At 43.9% G+C, this 16,291-nt stretch overlaps 1 protein-coding gene across 2 annotated transcripts in view; it reads left to right on the top strand.

Annotated features, from left to right (window-relative positions):
• Window positions 1-16,291, top strand: part of GRIN3A (glutamate ionotropic receptor NMDA type subunit 3A) — a 98,692-nt gene that overhangs the window by 32,905 nt on the left and 49,496 nt on the right. For both annotated transcript variants that reach the window (XM_045022197.1, XM_045022196.1), the window contains 2 exons: window positions 45-646; window positions 6,692-7,739. In XM_045022197.1, coding sequence (XP_044878132.1) covers window positions 45-646; window positions 6,692-7,739 — 1,650 coding nt within the window. The remainder of the gene's footprint in view (window positions 1-44; window positions 647-6,691; window positions 7,740-16,291) is intronic.

Below are 16,291 nucleotides of genomic sequence, written 5' to 3'. Positions count from 1 at the left end.
GGTCCACCTTTTCTAATCAATATCTTTCATGTCTTTAAATACAGAATCCCCTTCACCTACAACTGAGTTTAGAAAATTCATTGAGCTCTGATGCGGATGTCACTTTCTCAATCCTGAAAATGAACAACTGGTACAATTTCAGCTTGATGTTATGCCAAGAGTGGAATATCACAGATTTTCTCTTCCTCACGCAACAGAGTTCCAAGTTCCACCTGGGCTCCATTATAAATGTTACCGCAAATCTCACTTCAACTAGTGACCTTCTGAACTACTTACAAGTTCAGCTAGAGAGCATTAAAGACACAGTATCAACCATGGTTATGTTTGGCTGTGACATGGAGAAGACAAGGAGGATTTTTGAAATAACCACCCAGTTTGGCGAGATGCCTCCTGAACTTCACTGGATTCTTGGGGATTCACAAAACGTGGAAGAACTGAGAACAGAGGGTTTACCATTGGGTCTCATAGCTCATGGCAAAACGACACAGTCTGTTTTTGAGCATTACGTCCAGGATGCAATGGAGCTAGTAGCAAGAGCTGTGGCAACAGCTACATTGATCCAACCGGAGCTAGCACTTATTCCAAGTACGACAAATTGCATGGACATAGAGGAAACTAATCTCACTTCAGGGCAATATTTATCCAAGTAAGTTTTTCCTTTTCATTTTTTCTCCTAAAGACTGTTTTGTGAGTATAAAATGAAATCTCCATTTTTTCCCCATCTTTGAACCATTTAGTTAACTCAACACTATTCACGGCTTCATCTTACTTTTATATTCAGCAGTTGGTATTTCATTGTGCTTAATCACTTGCTAGATTGCGATACCCTTGCTCAGGACACGTAGCCGCGTGCCTCGTGAGTAGTCCCATTGAAGTGGTTGGGACCACAGTGGGAGTAAAGATATCAGAGTCTTATACACAAGCCAGTTTTCAGGCCAAGCTGTAATAGGAATGCAAATTTACAATCGTATATGATGGAAAAAAAGTCAGGGCCAACTTCATATTTTCAGGGGATCCAGGATGCCAGAGGGGGGCAAAAACAATCAGGCCAAGAATATTCCCAAAGCCAGAATGGGTCTGAGGGTAGAAAACAAGTCTTTCCTTTCAGTTCCACTGCTGGAGGTGAGTGTGAGAGTGGGGAGAGGGGGTTAGACAGCCAGAAATGCATCTTGAGTGCCACCCCTTTCTCTGGGGCAGGTTAGAGGGGGATTTGGCTGAGAGTTGATGAAACTGTAGAATTTCCAAAAATGCAGAGCCCTCACCCTCCTGCCAAGTAGTCTGTCATCGTGCTGGTTGTTAAGGTTAGCCTTGTAAAATGCTGCACGCTGTGCAATCACTGCAAAAATTCTACCCTGGAAATTCATTTGGAGTTGTTTGGTGGGTGAGTGGACAGTGGAAGGAAAAGAGGGGTCACCAAAAGAGGATGTGGTCTGTAACTGCCTGGGTAATATTTGCTGTAGATTTCTCTGCCCCTAGTATCCCATTATTGTGAAATAGAATCACATACATGCATGGAGGGGCTTTTTTTCCCCCCTCTCCCTTCTTGTGGTTGTTAATAGTTTTTTGGAACCGTAATTCACCTGCCTTCCACACAGCAGACTTTTTTTCAGGATTCAGGTGCGAATCCATTGTGGTTTGGGTGTGCATGTTCAGAGTTCCTTTTGGAGGGTATCTATCCTCTCTCTTCACAATACTGATGAGATGAATCTCTCACCCAGTTAGGACAAAAAAGTTTCCTTCATCAACCCCCCATCATTAATTTAAGGCTCACAAGATAGTTATTTCAGCTAAGTAAAGTTAAGGGTATGTCTACACAGCAGTAGCAGCGGGTGGACCAATCACCCAAACTAGTTAGAATCCAGCTAGCATGGGTAACAATAGCAGTGAAGACTGCCCACACTGTTCTGTCTTCCCTGTTATGGTTACCCATGCTAGATGGATTCAAACTAGTTTGAGTAGGTGGCTCATGCACAGCTTTTGCTGTGTAGGCGTACCTTAGTCATGAGAACAGATCTTGATTTGGGCGTCAGAACGGCACTGTGGTGATGCATTGGGTTGTGAGATTAATTTCATTCCATTCATAAAGCACCCACGGAAATAGTTTCAAAATAAGTCACTCAATCTTCTAACTCTTTGAGAAATACCACCACAGCAGGAGGACATTTCAAGGTGCCAAATGACTGACTAATTTAACCGTTGAAGGAGACGTGCAGAGGATCAAGTTGATGACTGAATGAGGAAAGCAAGTCCTGTAACAAACACACAAGCCTTATGCTACATTACTGCACGTTTCTTAATTTCCTTTCTTTTCACTCTTTGGAAGTCTAGATATTCTCATGACAAGAGTTGCAGTCATGCCCTTAACTGTTTGTGCGTCTTGGGAGAGCTAACCCAATTTCACAGCACACGAAAGGGAGAGCAGATGCATTCCAAACAGATATTTGATGACAGGCATTTGCGCATACAGCTGCTGTCATAAGAATGCATTCATCAACGGGACAAGATATTCTTAGGTCATTGTGAGTTGCGTTGACAAACTGCTGTTTGCATGAAGCCTCAATAAAGTTAATGGGGTTCCACATGGGTGAAGCAGACTTCCTGTGCGGATCACATTACAGGACCAGAGTATCTGCTTTGGGATTTCAACATACAGCAACTACTGGCAACTTTCTACTTTTCCTTGTCTGTCTCCATGTATGGCCTCAAACCTGCAATGAGCTCTATGAGGCTGGAACCCTACACCCATACAGATGCTCATTGCAGGATAAGGGTCTATATCTCTAACCATTAGGTATAGTTCTACAGAGCTCAGCAAAGCCAGGCCCGTGAAGCCTGGGCTCTCCGATCATTATTTAACATAGTCAGTGGATAGTTGGACATTTAAATGCCCAATTGTAGCACCAAATGCAGAATTTGGGCCTCTAGCTAGGCATCCAAGTTTTAAAATGTGGCCTACGATATTTTCAGTTTTTAAATGAAATCAGGATCTGTGCAGAACTTCCCCCTACACTTTGGGGCTAGGTTTTTGCAATTTCCTATTCTCATTAAATACCCCTTACGATGAAGGTGAATTCCTGCTGAGTGAATTTTTCCTCTTGTGAACACCCTTGTTACAGGAATAAGGCATTAGGATTTCGAAGTCTTATCTAGTCTGTGAATTAAAGCTTTAACTGTGCTTCCTGGGCAATTTCAGCAGCCAGTGTTTTGACTTGCTCCCTGCTCTGGTTCTCGGCCCTTACTAAACTCTGCAAGAATGTAATCAAGCTAAAAAAAATAGATGAGACTATTTTAATTAAATCGTTATCAAAATACTACAAATATAGTTCTTCTAGGGGATGTTGTGAGAGCTTTAGCGCCTCTACCGAAGAAGGAACATTAAAAATAGAATACAGCAGGAAAGAGCAAGCATCACACTTTGAACTCCATTGTTAAATTTAGAATGACAATGGAATGACCGTGTCTAGCTGTCAGGGCCGGCTCTAGCCATTTCACCGCCCCAAGCACAGCGGCACGCCAAGGGGGGGCCTCTGCCGATCGCCGGTCCCGCGGCTCCGGTGGACCTCTTGCAGACGTGCCTGCGGAGGGTCCGCTGGTCCTGCGGCTCCAGTGGACCTCCTGCAGACGTGCCTGTGGATGCTCCACCAGAGCCGCGGGACCAGCGGACCCTCCGCAGGCACGTCTGCAGGAGGTCTGCCGGACCCACCTGCCGCCCTCCCGGCAACTGGCAGAGCGCTCCCCGCGGCGTGCCGCCCCAAGCACGCGCTTGGCATGCTGGGGCCTGGAGCCGCCCCTGCTAGCTGTGCTGCAGTGGCTCAGGAGCACGAGTACCAGCTTCAGCTCAGACTGTTTAAGAAGCAGGGCACAAACTCCAAACTAGCTGTGAGTTCTATACTTTGATTTCACCAACCAAGAATAAACTGTTCAGGCACTATAACAGCTTTAACATGGAGTCACAGACAGTCCCCCTGGGCAGTCTGATCTATCCTGATACCCAGGTAAGCCTGCCTTGGAGACAGATGGGCCCTTATGCCAAAAAAGCACAACATTTAGGTCACTCACAGTCCCAAAAGACCAGTCACTTACCCCAGGTCAGTTGCACTTTAGATCTCACACTGAAGATAACGCTTGTAGCCAACCCTATAATAAACTCTGTAAAGGTTTATTAATTAGGACAAGGTCTGTGTGTCCCTTAGGCCTAACTCAGGCCAAGCACTAGGGATCTTTTGCTTATGCTTAGTGATACTTGCCCCGCAGAGTCCAAGCAGCAAAAAGATGCAGTTTTTTCTTGTTAGGGATTTTTATTCCCTTCTTGCCAGAGTTCAAACTGATGGTCTGAGTTCACACACACATGTCTTCTTCATGTGGCAGGGGCAGGAGAGGGGGAAGACAGCAATTAACAAAGTCTTTGTTCTTTGATGTTCCACAGTGGCCCATTTGGTTTCAATGGGTCTTCTTGGTGAGCAGGACCTAACACCCTCTCAGAAGCCAGCATTTTACTGATATTAACGCCTCTTTCCTCTCTGGTAACTTTACACGGTTACAGAGGATTACAATGCAAACACTTCATATCACCATATAACATGGGGTACGGATGTTATAAGTGAAATTATACGTGCAGCATCTTACAAGTATTTCATAAACTCTAAACACATTCTTTTAATCTTAACGTCTATGTTAATACTACTAATACACAAGGGAGCCAGACTAATTCAGGTATGTCTTGGTCAGTGTTCAGCTGATGCCTAGGAGCCTGGGCATGAACTGGCAGTTGGTCTGCCAGCATTACAGACACTAACGTACAGTTCACACAGCCTGATCTTAGGGCCAGATCCTCAGCTAGTGTAAATTGACATTCTAATGTTGATTTACCCCATCCGATGATCTGACTCTTCGTGTCCACAAGTCTAGGTAAACTACCCACTTCCTGTACATGTCTGCCAGCAGCCTGTACCAAAATGTTATTGATAGGGACCCATTTAAATAGAACAGCTTTTTATAAGGCAGATGCAGCAAGGTGCTTGCAAGATGTTGAACACTTAACTCCTACGGACTTTGCGCTGTACCTCACAGGAGGTCGTGCTAGATTGAGCCCGATACCAGCTGAACTACTCTAGCTTCTCCTTAAGGCAGGGGTAGGCAACCTATGGCACGCATGTCGAAGGTGGCACGTGAGCTGATTTTCAGTGGCACTTGCACTGCCTGGGTCCTGGCCACCGGTCTGGGAGGCTCTGCATTTTAATTTAATTTTAAATGAAGCTTCTTAAACATTTTAAAACCCTTATTTACTTTACGTACAACAATGGTTTAGTTATATATTATAGACTTAGAGAAAGAGACCTTCTAAAAACGTTAAAATGCAGAACCTTAAATCAGAGTGAATAAATGAAGACTCGGCACACCACTTCTGAAAGGTTGACGTCCCCTGCCTTAAGGTTTCTGACTAAGGCAGTTTTTCCATGTCCATGAAGGCCCTTGACTTTGAACTTCATTAATGCTGCATACAGCATATGCAATGATGAATGGCCATAGAAGCCACAGTATAAGACCATAAGTTGTTAAAATGTGATTTATGCCCGGCTCCCTTTGGATGTTTGGATCAACGTACCACCACCACCAAAAGTATCTAACATGGAAATCAGTGGCAGGAAAATGCAGTCACTTGATAAGGTTGTGAAATCAAACATTTAAATGTCATGAAATCTCTCAAATCATGGAGTCAAGGAGTTTAAGGCCAGAAGGGGCCAACTGACTTCCTGAATATCACAGGCCACCAGCTGCACACTAAATCGAGCAATCAAAATTAGGCCAAAGAATTACAGCCCTCCAGAGACTATGCTATTGTGCCACAGGAGGAGAACAGGAGAGACTACGGTGCACCAATGCCCTAGGCCCCTGCAGTACCAGGGAACTGAAAGTTTATAAAACAATTTAGCCACATCAGAGATGTTGGACTGATTCAGTCCTGTGGGTGGAGAGGGAGGTGCTGTTTATACCACCAGTGACTCAGTCTAGATTCTGCCCGTGTAAACCAGAAAACCCAACGAGTGCATTTGGCCTGTAATACTTTTTATTCTCATTCTTCATATTGAATAGAAAGCTTAATGCACCATTGTTTTATGTTAGTTAAGCTATACCCTAAAATAAGCAGGGTGTACACAATGCCTCAGTCGTGTTGCAGTAGAAATTCTTGGCCAGATCCCTGAGCGATGTTGATTTGCACAAGCTGAGGATTGGCCCTGTAACTGTTGATATTTTTTTGAATTTTGCTTCTTTGATTTCTCAAACTTAATATGGTACTAGCATAATGATTATTTTGCATTATATGGATATTAAATTTCTAATAAGGCTAAGCAGAGTAGGTGGTGAAGTACTCAGCTAGCAGTCTCTCAACCAGAAGGATTCATAACCGCCCAGCTAGTAAGAGATGGACCCTTCCTGAAGAATTTACAATCTAAATAGACAAAGGGTGGGAGAAAGGAAGCATCCTTATCCCCATTTAACAGATAGTGGAAGTGAGGCACTAGGATTACGTGATTTGCCCAAGGTCATACAGCCAGAAACAGGAAATAGCCAGATCTCCTGAGTCCTAGTACAATGCTTTCAATACAAGCACATTGTTCCTCTAAAGCAGTGTAAGGCTTCAGCCATATGGATATCTGGCTCTGTTTTCTTACATTTCTTCTCCCAACAGGTTTCTAGCCAACACGACCTTTAATGGTCTCAGTGGCCACATTAAAGTGAAAGGCTCTTCCGTCATCAGCTCAGAAAACAACTTCTTCATTTGGAATCTGCAGCATGATCCTGTTGGGAACCCAATGTGGACTCGACTGGGGAGTTGGCAAGAAGGTAAGATCATCATTGATCGTGGGATATGGCCAGAGCAGGCCCAGAGGCACAAAAACCACATCCTGCACCCTCCCCGGCTGCACCTGAGAGTGGTAACACTGATAGAACACCCTTTTGTCTTCACAAGGAAGGTGGACGATGAAGGGCTGTGCCCAGCAGGACAACTGTGCTTGGATCCTCTGACCAACGATTCAGCCATGTTGGATAGCCTCTTTGACACCCTTCACGGGGGCAACGACACCGTGCCCATTGAGTTAAAAAAGTGCTGCTATGGCTACTGCATCGATCTGCTGGAGAAGTTGGCCGAGGATATGAACTTTGATTTCGACTTGTACATTGTTGGTGATGGGAAGTACGGAGCTTGGAAAAACGGCCACTGGACAGGTCTTGTGGGTGACCTTCTGGCTGGGACAGCCCACATGGCAGTGACATCATTCAGCATCAATACAGCCCGCAGCCAAGTGATTGATTTCACCAGCCCTTTCTTTTCAACCAGCTTGGGCATCTTAGTGAGGACCAGAGATACAGCAGCTCCTATTGGAGCCTTTATGTGGCCACTCCACTGGACCATGTGGCTGGGAATATTTGTTGCCCTCCATATCACAGCAATATTTCTCACACTGTATGAGTGGAAAAGCCCCTTTGGGATGACCCCCAAGGGAAGAAACAGGAATAAAGTTTTCTCCTTCTCCTCTGCCCTGAATGTCTGTTACGCAATCTTGTTTGGCAGAACAGCTGCCATCAAACCCCCGAAATGCTGGACTGGACGGTTTTTAATGAATCTCTGGGCCATTTTTTGTTTGTTTTGTCTGTCGACATACACAGCGAACCTGGCTGCTGTCATGGTAGGAGAGAAAATCTATGAGGAGCTTTCTGGAATACATGACCCCAAGGTAAAGAATGGCAACTTTGCTTCTTCCCAGTTTACATTAAGTATGACATAATTTATGGAGTCTAAACAGTCACATTGCAGTCAATTATCTCCTGACTCAGATCCGGGAGAAAAACTGAACAGAGAGAAGTTTAAACTGCTAGATTCAAATCCAGATTGCAAACTGGTCGGTGTTTGGGGTTCTTTGGACCAGGGTTTTGATTTAGGCCATTATAAAGGGAGAAGCAGTTTGCAATATTCAGATCTGAATTTCTAACACCCTTAAATTCAGGGATGTTTGGATTGAACTGGGTTTTGGTTCGGCACCATCTCCACTAAGCCAGCCATAAACTGAGCCACTCTGAATTGGGTCACACCACCTTAAATTGAGTGCTCAGTTAGAGACATTCTGGGTGGGATTTTCAGAAGCACTCACTCAGCTTCAGCCTAACTCTGCTCCTATGGAAGCCAATGGCAAAACTCCCACTGACTTCCATGGGAGCAGAGTTGGGCTAAGGCAGGCATTTTGGAAAATCCCACCCTCTGGGAACACACACTTTTCATAACAATTAAAGCTGTTGCCACCTGTATTCATCCTCCTTTTGTGTTCACTCCTTGTGAGTATTCCAGCAAGTGAATTTCCTGATAGCGGAAACAGCAACCGTTATAGAACATAGTGAATTTCAGATTAATAATTGTGAGCATTTGCACTAGGAATCTGAGAGAAATAAGCACGTGACCTGTGCCCTACCCAAACCACCCACCACAACTCTTATTGGAGATACTGAACATAAAAACAGCCGTGCTGGGTCAGACCAAAGGTCCACCTAACCCTCTATCCTGTCTTCCAACAGTGGCCAATGCCAGATACTTCAGAGGGAACGAAATAACAGGGCAATTATCATCCCTTGTCGTCCAGTCTTACCATCTGGCAGATCTAGGCTTAGAGCAGGGGTCTCAAACATGCGGCCTGTGGGTCACATGTGGCCCGCGAGATTATTTTCTGCAGCCTGCGAGGTCCTCATGTCGTCCCCCCGCCCTCCCCCAGCGTTTACCTAGAGCGGCTCTGGCCCAGCATGCACTGGGAGCAGGGCAGGCTCCCTGCCCTGCCCCCGCGCTGCTCCGGGAAGCGGAAAGAACGTGAGGGAAGAGAGGCGCAGGGGTGTGTCTTGATGTTGCTTCAGATTCCCCGTTCCCGGACAATGGGAGATGCTGGGGGCGGTGCCTGAACCAACAGCAACACACACACCCCTGTGCCCCTGCTCTCCCACGTTCCATGTGGATCGAAGGTTGTGTCTCTGGCATAGATCTAAATAATTAAGGCCCTGATCTTGCAAACACATAGGGGATTAACTTTACTGCCACTAGTAGTCCAAATGAGAGTTACTCATGGCAGGAAAGTTAAGCATGTGTGTAAATGTTTGCAAGATTGAAGCCTAAATCCTGCAAATAGATTTTTAATAGAATGGGGCTTCTTCCCAATGCTTGCCTTTTTCTGACATCTGCAGTGGACTTCTCCTATGTTCCCTGCCCACTCACTTAGCTCCATCAGTACTATTTTCACCATCTTCCCATATCCACTAAAACCCTCTGCTGTTGCACCACAGGCATCAGGCCACCATCTGTAAAGGTGCTAGATCCGAATTTGAACTGTCCCAGAAGTTCAGATATGTTAGCTGCTTCAGCTTCAGACCTATTTCTACATTAAGACCAATTTGTCTTAATTAACATGAAAAAATATAATACTGACCGAAACGTATCTGATGGTTATTAAAGAATAGCTATCAATGACAATTGTGTGCCGATAACTTCTGGCTAATCATCCTAAATTGCTTAGTTTTTTTATCATTAGAAATATTTTTAGCAAAGAGTATGATAAGTTTCACTCTTGGTCTTGGAGAATCATTGTAATAAGCCACATTAATCTTGGTATGTGTCTTAGTCAAAAGGTAAGTCATTAGCAGTATGTTGATATGTGCTGCTTTACTAATGAGTTCTCTTCAGCAAATTGATGATATGCAGTTTATTATTCACTGGGAGGCCAGTGGGCAGCATAAATTCCAGGACTGCCTGAAATAAAGTATATTCTAAAATCAGTTTCTTCAAAATCTTAAATTGGTCGGAATCTATTGTGAAGCTGTAAAACGAGCATTTTCTTGTGTGTGGCCCGCCAAGCTCCCTGCACCCCGGCACTCCTTGCCCTGAGCCACCTGCTGTACCCTGCATCCTGACCCTGTGCCGCACCCCACACCCCTCTTGCACCCCAACTCCCTGCCCTAAGCCCCCTGCCGCATGCTGCACACCTCCTGCACCCCAACTCCCTGCCCTGAGCTCCTGCCACACCCTGCACCCTTTCTGCACCCCCGGGGGCAGGGAAGGGGTGGGGACTTCGGAGAAGGGGTTGGAATGGGGCAGGGAAGGGGTGGAGTGGGGGCGGGGCCAGAGGCAGCAAAGGGGGGGGGTGTCAGTGATGCAGCCCTCGGGTCGATGCACTAGTCCTCATGTGGCCCTCGTGGTCATTTGAGTTTGACACCCCAGTCAGACGCTCTCACCCATGAAGCTGTCAGGTCTGCACTTTACATCACCAAAACCGGCTGAGCCTGCACTCCCTCAATTTTTCATTTATGGGTGTTAGTCACAGGGTGCACCACTCACTGCGGGTCTGGCACCTCCTGCTGGTCACTCTGGGGATTAACTCTCGAGGCTGATGCCCTCATCCACAGTTTTGCACTCTCTCTCTCTCTCTCTGGGCCTCAGCCCCAAGAACCACAGCATCGTCTTCAGGACTTAGCCCTGTAGCGAGGTCACTCAGCGTTCCCCCTCTTGGAGTGGCAAAGTCCCTTCTCTCTAGCAGTCCTAGGCAGTTTTCCCTCTCGCTGCCCGGTGCCACTCCCTCAGTGGCTGGTAAGGGGACGCAGGCCCACTCTCTCCTCCAGATTCCAGTCCAGGGTCCCTCACTCAGCAGTTCTGGGCTCCTCTCTCTACCTTCGCTACTAAGAACATAAGAACATAAGAAAGGCCGTACCGGGTCAGACCAAAGGTCCATCTAGCACAGTATCTGTCTACCGACAGTGGCCAATGCCAGGTGCCCCTGAGGGAGTGAACCTAACAGGCAATGATCAAGTGATCTCTCTCCTGCCATCCATCTCCATCCTCTGACGAACAGAGGCTAGGGACACCATTCTTACCCAACCTGGCTAATAGCCATTTAAGGACTTAGCCACCATGAATTTATCCAGTCCCCTTTTAAACATTGTTATAGTCCTAGCCTTCACAACCTCCTCAGGTAAAGAGTTCCACAAGTTGACTGTGCGCTGCGTGAAGAAGAACTTCCTTTTATTTGTTTTAAACCTGCTGCCTATTAATTTCATTTGGTGACCCCCTAGTTCTTGTATTATGGGAATAAGTAAATAACTTTTCCTTATCCACTTTCTCAACATCACTCATGATTTTATATACCTCTATCATGTCCCCCCTTAGTCTTCTCTTTTCCAAACTGAAGAGTCCTAGCCTCTTTAATCTTTCCTCATATGGGACCCTCTCTAAACCCCTAATCATTTTAGTTGCTCTTTTCTGAACCTTTTCTTGTGCTAGAATATCTTTTTTGAGGTGAGGAGACCACATCTGTACACAGTATTCGAGATGTGGGCGTACCATGGATTTATATAAGGGCAATAATATATTCTCAGTCTTATTCTCTATCCCCTTTTTAATGATTCCTAACATCCTGTTTGCTTTTTTGACCGCCTCTGCACACTGCGTGGACATCTTCAGAGAACTATCCACGATAACTCCAAGATCTTTTTCCTGACTCGTTGTAGCTAAATTAGCCCCCATCATGTTGTATGTATAGTTGGGGTTATTTTTTCCAATGTGCATTACTTTACATTTATCCACATTAAATTTCATTTGCCATTTTGTTGCCCAATCACTTAGTTTTGTGAGATCTTTTTGAAGTTCTTCACAATCTGCTTTGGTCTTAACTATCTTGAGTAGTTTGGTCTTAACTATCTTGAGTAGTTTAGTATCATCTCCTTCCCTAGACTGCTTCCTACTCTCTGGTTCCCATTCTCTCTCTGGGTGTACCATCTCCAGGAACCCTCCTCCCTCTTCCCAGGGAGTGACTATTGCCTGCCTCCCAACAGCCCTGTCTGTAGCCTGCTACCTGACTTCATAGGCCCTGCCTTTTCCTGCACAGGGGAGCCTCTCTCTAATTAGCTGCCTCCACCCTAAAGCTTCCCTAATCAGACTAATTTGTTGATTCAGCCCACCTGGCCCAATTCCACTCTTGCAGAGTAACAACATAGCTTCCTCAAATCATCAAAATACCTAGTAAAAATGCCACTTAGAGAACAAGCCTTTTCCTTTTTGTGGTTGAAATAATCATTTCAAACAGGTGACGAATGAGTTAATATTTATTTCTGGATTCACAAACACTTTCTTCTCCTCCTCAACTGACAGTGCTGTGCTTTTGAAATGTTGAAAGGAAACCAACCTTTTCAAGGTGGTGGATGACAACTATCATTTCTGTGCTGGAAGCTGGCAGGTCTGCCACAGAAACTAAATCCCCTCTGAGCTAGACAGCAAATATTGAAAAATTAAATAGACTGTCTGCTCTGAGAAGGGCATTAAAAAACTAACATCCAAAGTCAATGGTGCCAAAGAACATCCATGCCCCCATGAAATTAGATGTAAACATAAATAAATAACGTAACTGCCTTTCCATAAAGATCTATGTTGTCATAGTGATGTTTAACAGATCGAGATGTGTGTCGTTTTATGCATTGATCGGTAAGTTCTAGAGGGGACGTGTGGAGCTACCTTGTTAAGCTGTGCAGGAATTCCAGTAGTGCTGCACTTAGTGAAAACATCTAGGAAATTGCACAAGGAAATGAACATTCATACACCTAGTGTTGGGTGAAAATTTTGGGGTAAATTGTTTAATATTTATTAGTTTATTTGTTGAAAAATGCAGTTTTAGGTCAACAAAAAATATTTGCAAATTTTGGTCAAATTCTGCAAATAGTTTCAGCCAGAAAAAAAAATGAGGGAAAAAATGCAAGAAAAGAGGAAACATTTTGACATTGTCAGAATGAAGCCTTTCAACTTTTCATGTTGAAATAATATTTCATTTTGAAATTTGAGCTACATGTAATTAAAAAAAATAAAAAGGGGAGAAAATAACCACCTGAAAACAACACTAAATATTTAGTGTTAGGTCAAACTAAATGTTTTGTTTGACCCAAAGTGATTTTTTTCACTGATTTTTTCAGTTCAGCCACTGAACCAAAATCAATCAATTACTCACTCAGCTCTAGAGTATGAAATGAAGTGCAACAAATAATTAGAAGTCTGTCTTACTTACGACTTGAAATATCTTAACACCAGTGCGAGCAGAAGTAAGGGACTATATCGGCATGTTGGTGAGATGGAGGTTAGTAAATAAGGCAGAGTGAACTAGTATTCATGTGCATGCTTGTTTGCAGGATCAGGATCTTAGCCAGTGTCTTGACCTTGGATAGTCACTTAACCCAAAATTTTTGAGTGTCTATTAATTCCACCAGCCTCCATTTTTGGATTCCCCATTTGAAAAACATAAGGCTTTCTGCATCAGACAGATGACAACACATAGAAGAAGCACATTCGACACCTCCTTAAAACAGGCAGCACTAGGTGCTTTTGGTCACCAGCATTGTGCTGAAAGCTGATACAGGCCAATCTAATCACAGACTTAAAAACCATACTAGGAACCGCAGGATAGCATCACCTAAGGATCTGACAAAGGAGTCAAATGCACTCTATTGCCATTGTTTAAATCACTTTTCTTTCTGGCAACTTTTAAAATGAAATGAAAAATAGGTTGTTCACATCTAAGTAGTACAGAGAAATAGCAAATATTACAAGCATACACTACTAGAGGAACACTCCTGGCTAGTGAGAAGTCCCAGCAACATTAGAGAAAGGCACTGTCATTTACAAGAATTATACTCAGCTACAAACAAATGTAGCCCATAATTCCTATCTTTGTTATTCCTGTGTGTTCTTGCATCTGTGAATCCATAATCCTTTTCCGGTATAGACTGTTATCACTGTCTGCTGGGGGGGCGGTGGAGATCATCTCTTTGAGGGCATTCAGACTGTTGTTTGATCATAAGATAGGCTGCAAACCTTAATGCTATTTAAAGGATCTGCATAAAATCAATATGCAATTTGCATGAAATACTGACAAGAGATTTACAGAGATCATGTAATTTCCGCAGTGAGACCAGGAGACGGCTCTACACTTAACAGCAAAGGTGCTTGTTTACAGGTGTGAGAAAATTCTGAGGAAAATGTTTCATAGTCCACTTGGATCACACTAAATCCCCCACACTGCTCATCTGAATCCCAGAAGCTTACGGGCACCAGTTAATGTCTCTGGGGGTCCTTCTTTGTTAGAGGAGATGTGCTGACTATGTTAGTTATGCTGTGATTCAAAAATGAAAACACACATACAGTCTTTACCCTGGGATAGTGTGTTGCTGCAGCAAAACTAGTGATATGGTGGCATAAGAACCCGAACAGTACAGAATAGATCTAAATCAGAGGTTAACCACAGTACAGCTGGCCAGAGAAATTTAAATGAAACCATATTCTGTTGAAATATGCAGTTCTGTCAAAACTGAAATGCTTTGTGAAATTGAGATGATTTTTCTGGAATTTGGTTTTGGAAGAGAACCAGGAAAACGTTGCCCACGACATTGAAACATCTGATTTTGACATTTTTCAAAATAAAAGTTTGATTTTTTTGTTTTGAAATTACCTCTTATTTTGAATATTTTTAATTGGATGTTCAAATATAATAAAGGACAACAAAAAGTGGAAGTCATCCCAAATGGAATTTTCCTTGGGAGGACTTCAAAATGTGGAGGTTTTGTTCCAGTTCAGAATAAAGACAAATTTCAAAAATCAAAATCCTTCATGAAACAGAGCTTCTGTCCTCTGCACAGCTCTAGTAATTAGGATGCATTGAGGTGCCTACACTGAAAATCTAGGCCCCTATTTGCTGCTGCATGTTGGGCTCTTTTGAAAAAGTCTGGCCCTGAATGTATAGGAGAAAACAGGACAGTATATTCCACAAACTTTGTCTTTCATTTTGTGGCTTTAACTGCACCCAATCCTCACTCTTCTTGTTTCCCCATGTAATCACTCAGAATCACACTGTTTTTCTGTGGTTGTTTTTAAATTGGGAGAAGAAGATCTGCACTCCTAAGTAAGAAATTATGTTATAGTAAAATGTTCTCTAGCTGGGAAGTTTAAGTACTCTTAAGCTTCATAGAGGAGGTCTACATAGCCCATGGCATCAACCCAGGTCAATAGATGGGGCTTGTGCTACCACGCTAAACACAGTTGCCTAGACAACATTTTGAAGTTGTGGCTTGAGCTGGAGCTCACACTCTGAAGCCTATGCCCTACCCAAGCTACACAGCTGTTTTTCGCACAGGGTAACGCAAGCCCCACAAGCCTGTCAACCCAGAATGGGTCGCTCACTGCCAGCTGTGCAGATACATCCTCAGGGCCTTTGCAGTAACACTCTGCTCAGTCAAGAATTAAATAAACCACTCTCCAAAACTTGAGCTCTCTGCCATGGATGAAGGATGTTTTTACAAAGGGAAGACTAGATAAATAACAAAACCAACAAGAACAACAGAAGAATGGAGGAGAGAAGATGGAACAGGAGTATACTTTGACAAGTTATGTTCCACGGAGCCAGCATGCCAGGGCTGTTACAAGAAAAGTAATAAGCCTGTACACTTAGCAGTATTTCTGTTTTACGCACAGCAATCTCAAAATGTTTCCTTCCTTGTTTCATTTCCACTTAATGTGGGGGAAGTGTTTTCATGGACTCTAGCCTTTCCTTGGCTTCCGCCCACCTGTAGATTTCCACCAAGCTTTGTGACAGATATACCATCTTAAAGGACAGACAAAACCAAACCATGTTTGTGATTGGAAATTAGGTATCTTCTTCATCAAAGTCATGTACAATATAGCTTTGAGGGACTCAACCAGGAGCATATCAGTGTCAAGGGGAGAAAAAAGCCCTATTGAAAACTGACTGTGCTTCAAGGTCTTTTGAGGGCAAACTTCCTTGCAGTTGCACTGCTTTTTAACCTTCTCTTTTCCTAAAGGAAGGGAACACATCAGTCAGTGCAGGGCCAGGGTTAAAGGGACTCTTTACACTGAGTTCAGAGATCTTTGGATCAGACCCATCAACACCAGTGAACCTTATGGACATATTATTTTCTTCCTTACGATACAAGAGTGCTGGCAAATTAGTCAGTCTTTGAAGAGCACTTAGCAGTTGAAAGCACAGTGCTAAATTTAGAAATGTGGAAGCCATGGACCTTTCACGTCCTGGCTATTGTTGATCCAATAAAAAGTCATTTGCTCTGCTGCTATGACAAGCATGTAATACATGCTTTGTTATGAGCAGAGGCACGTGAGACCCTGACCCAAAGCCCATGAAGGCAACCGAAAGTCTTCCATTGACGTCAGGATCACTGACTAAGAGGGCAGAGGTTTTCCATTTTCACA

This window comes from Mauremys mutica, chromosome 6 (genome assembly GCF_020497125.1).
Source record: "Mauremys mutica isolate MM-2020 ecotype Southern chromosome 6, ASM2049712v1, whole genome shotgun sequence".
Classification (NCBI taxonomy): Eukaryota; Metazoa; Chordata; order Testudines; family Geoemydidae; genus Mauremys; species Mauremys mutica.
The sequence above is the reverse complement of the archived record's forward strand: the minus strand, read 5'-3'. Positions and strand labels throughout refer to the sequence as shown.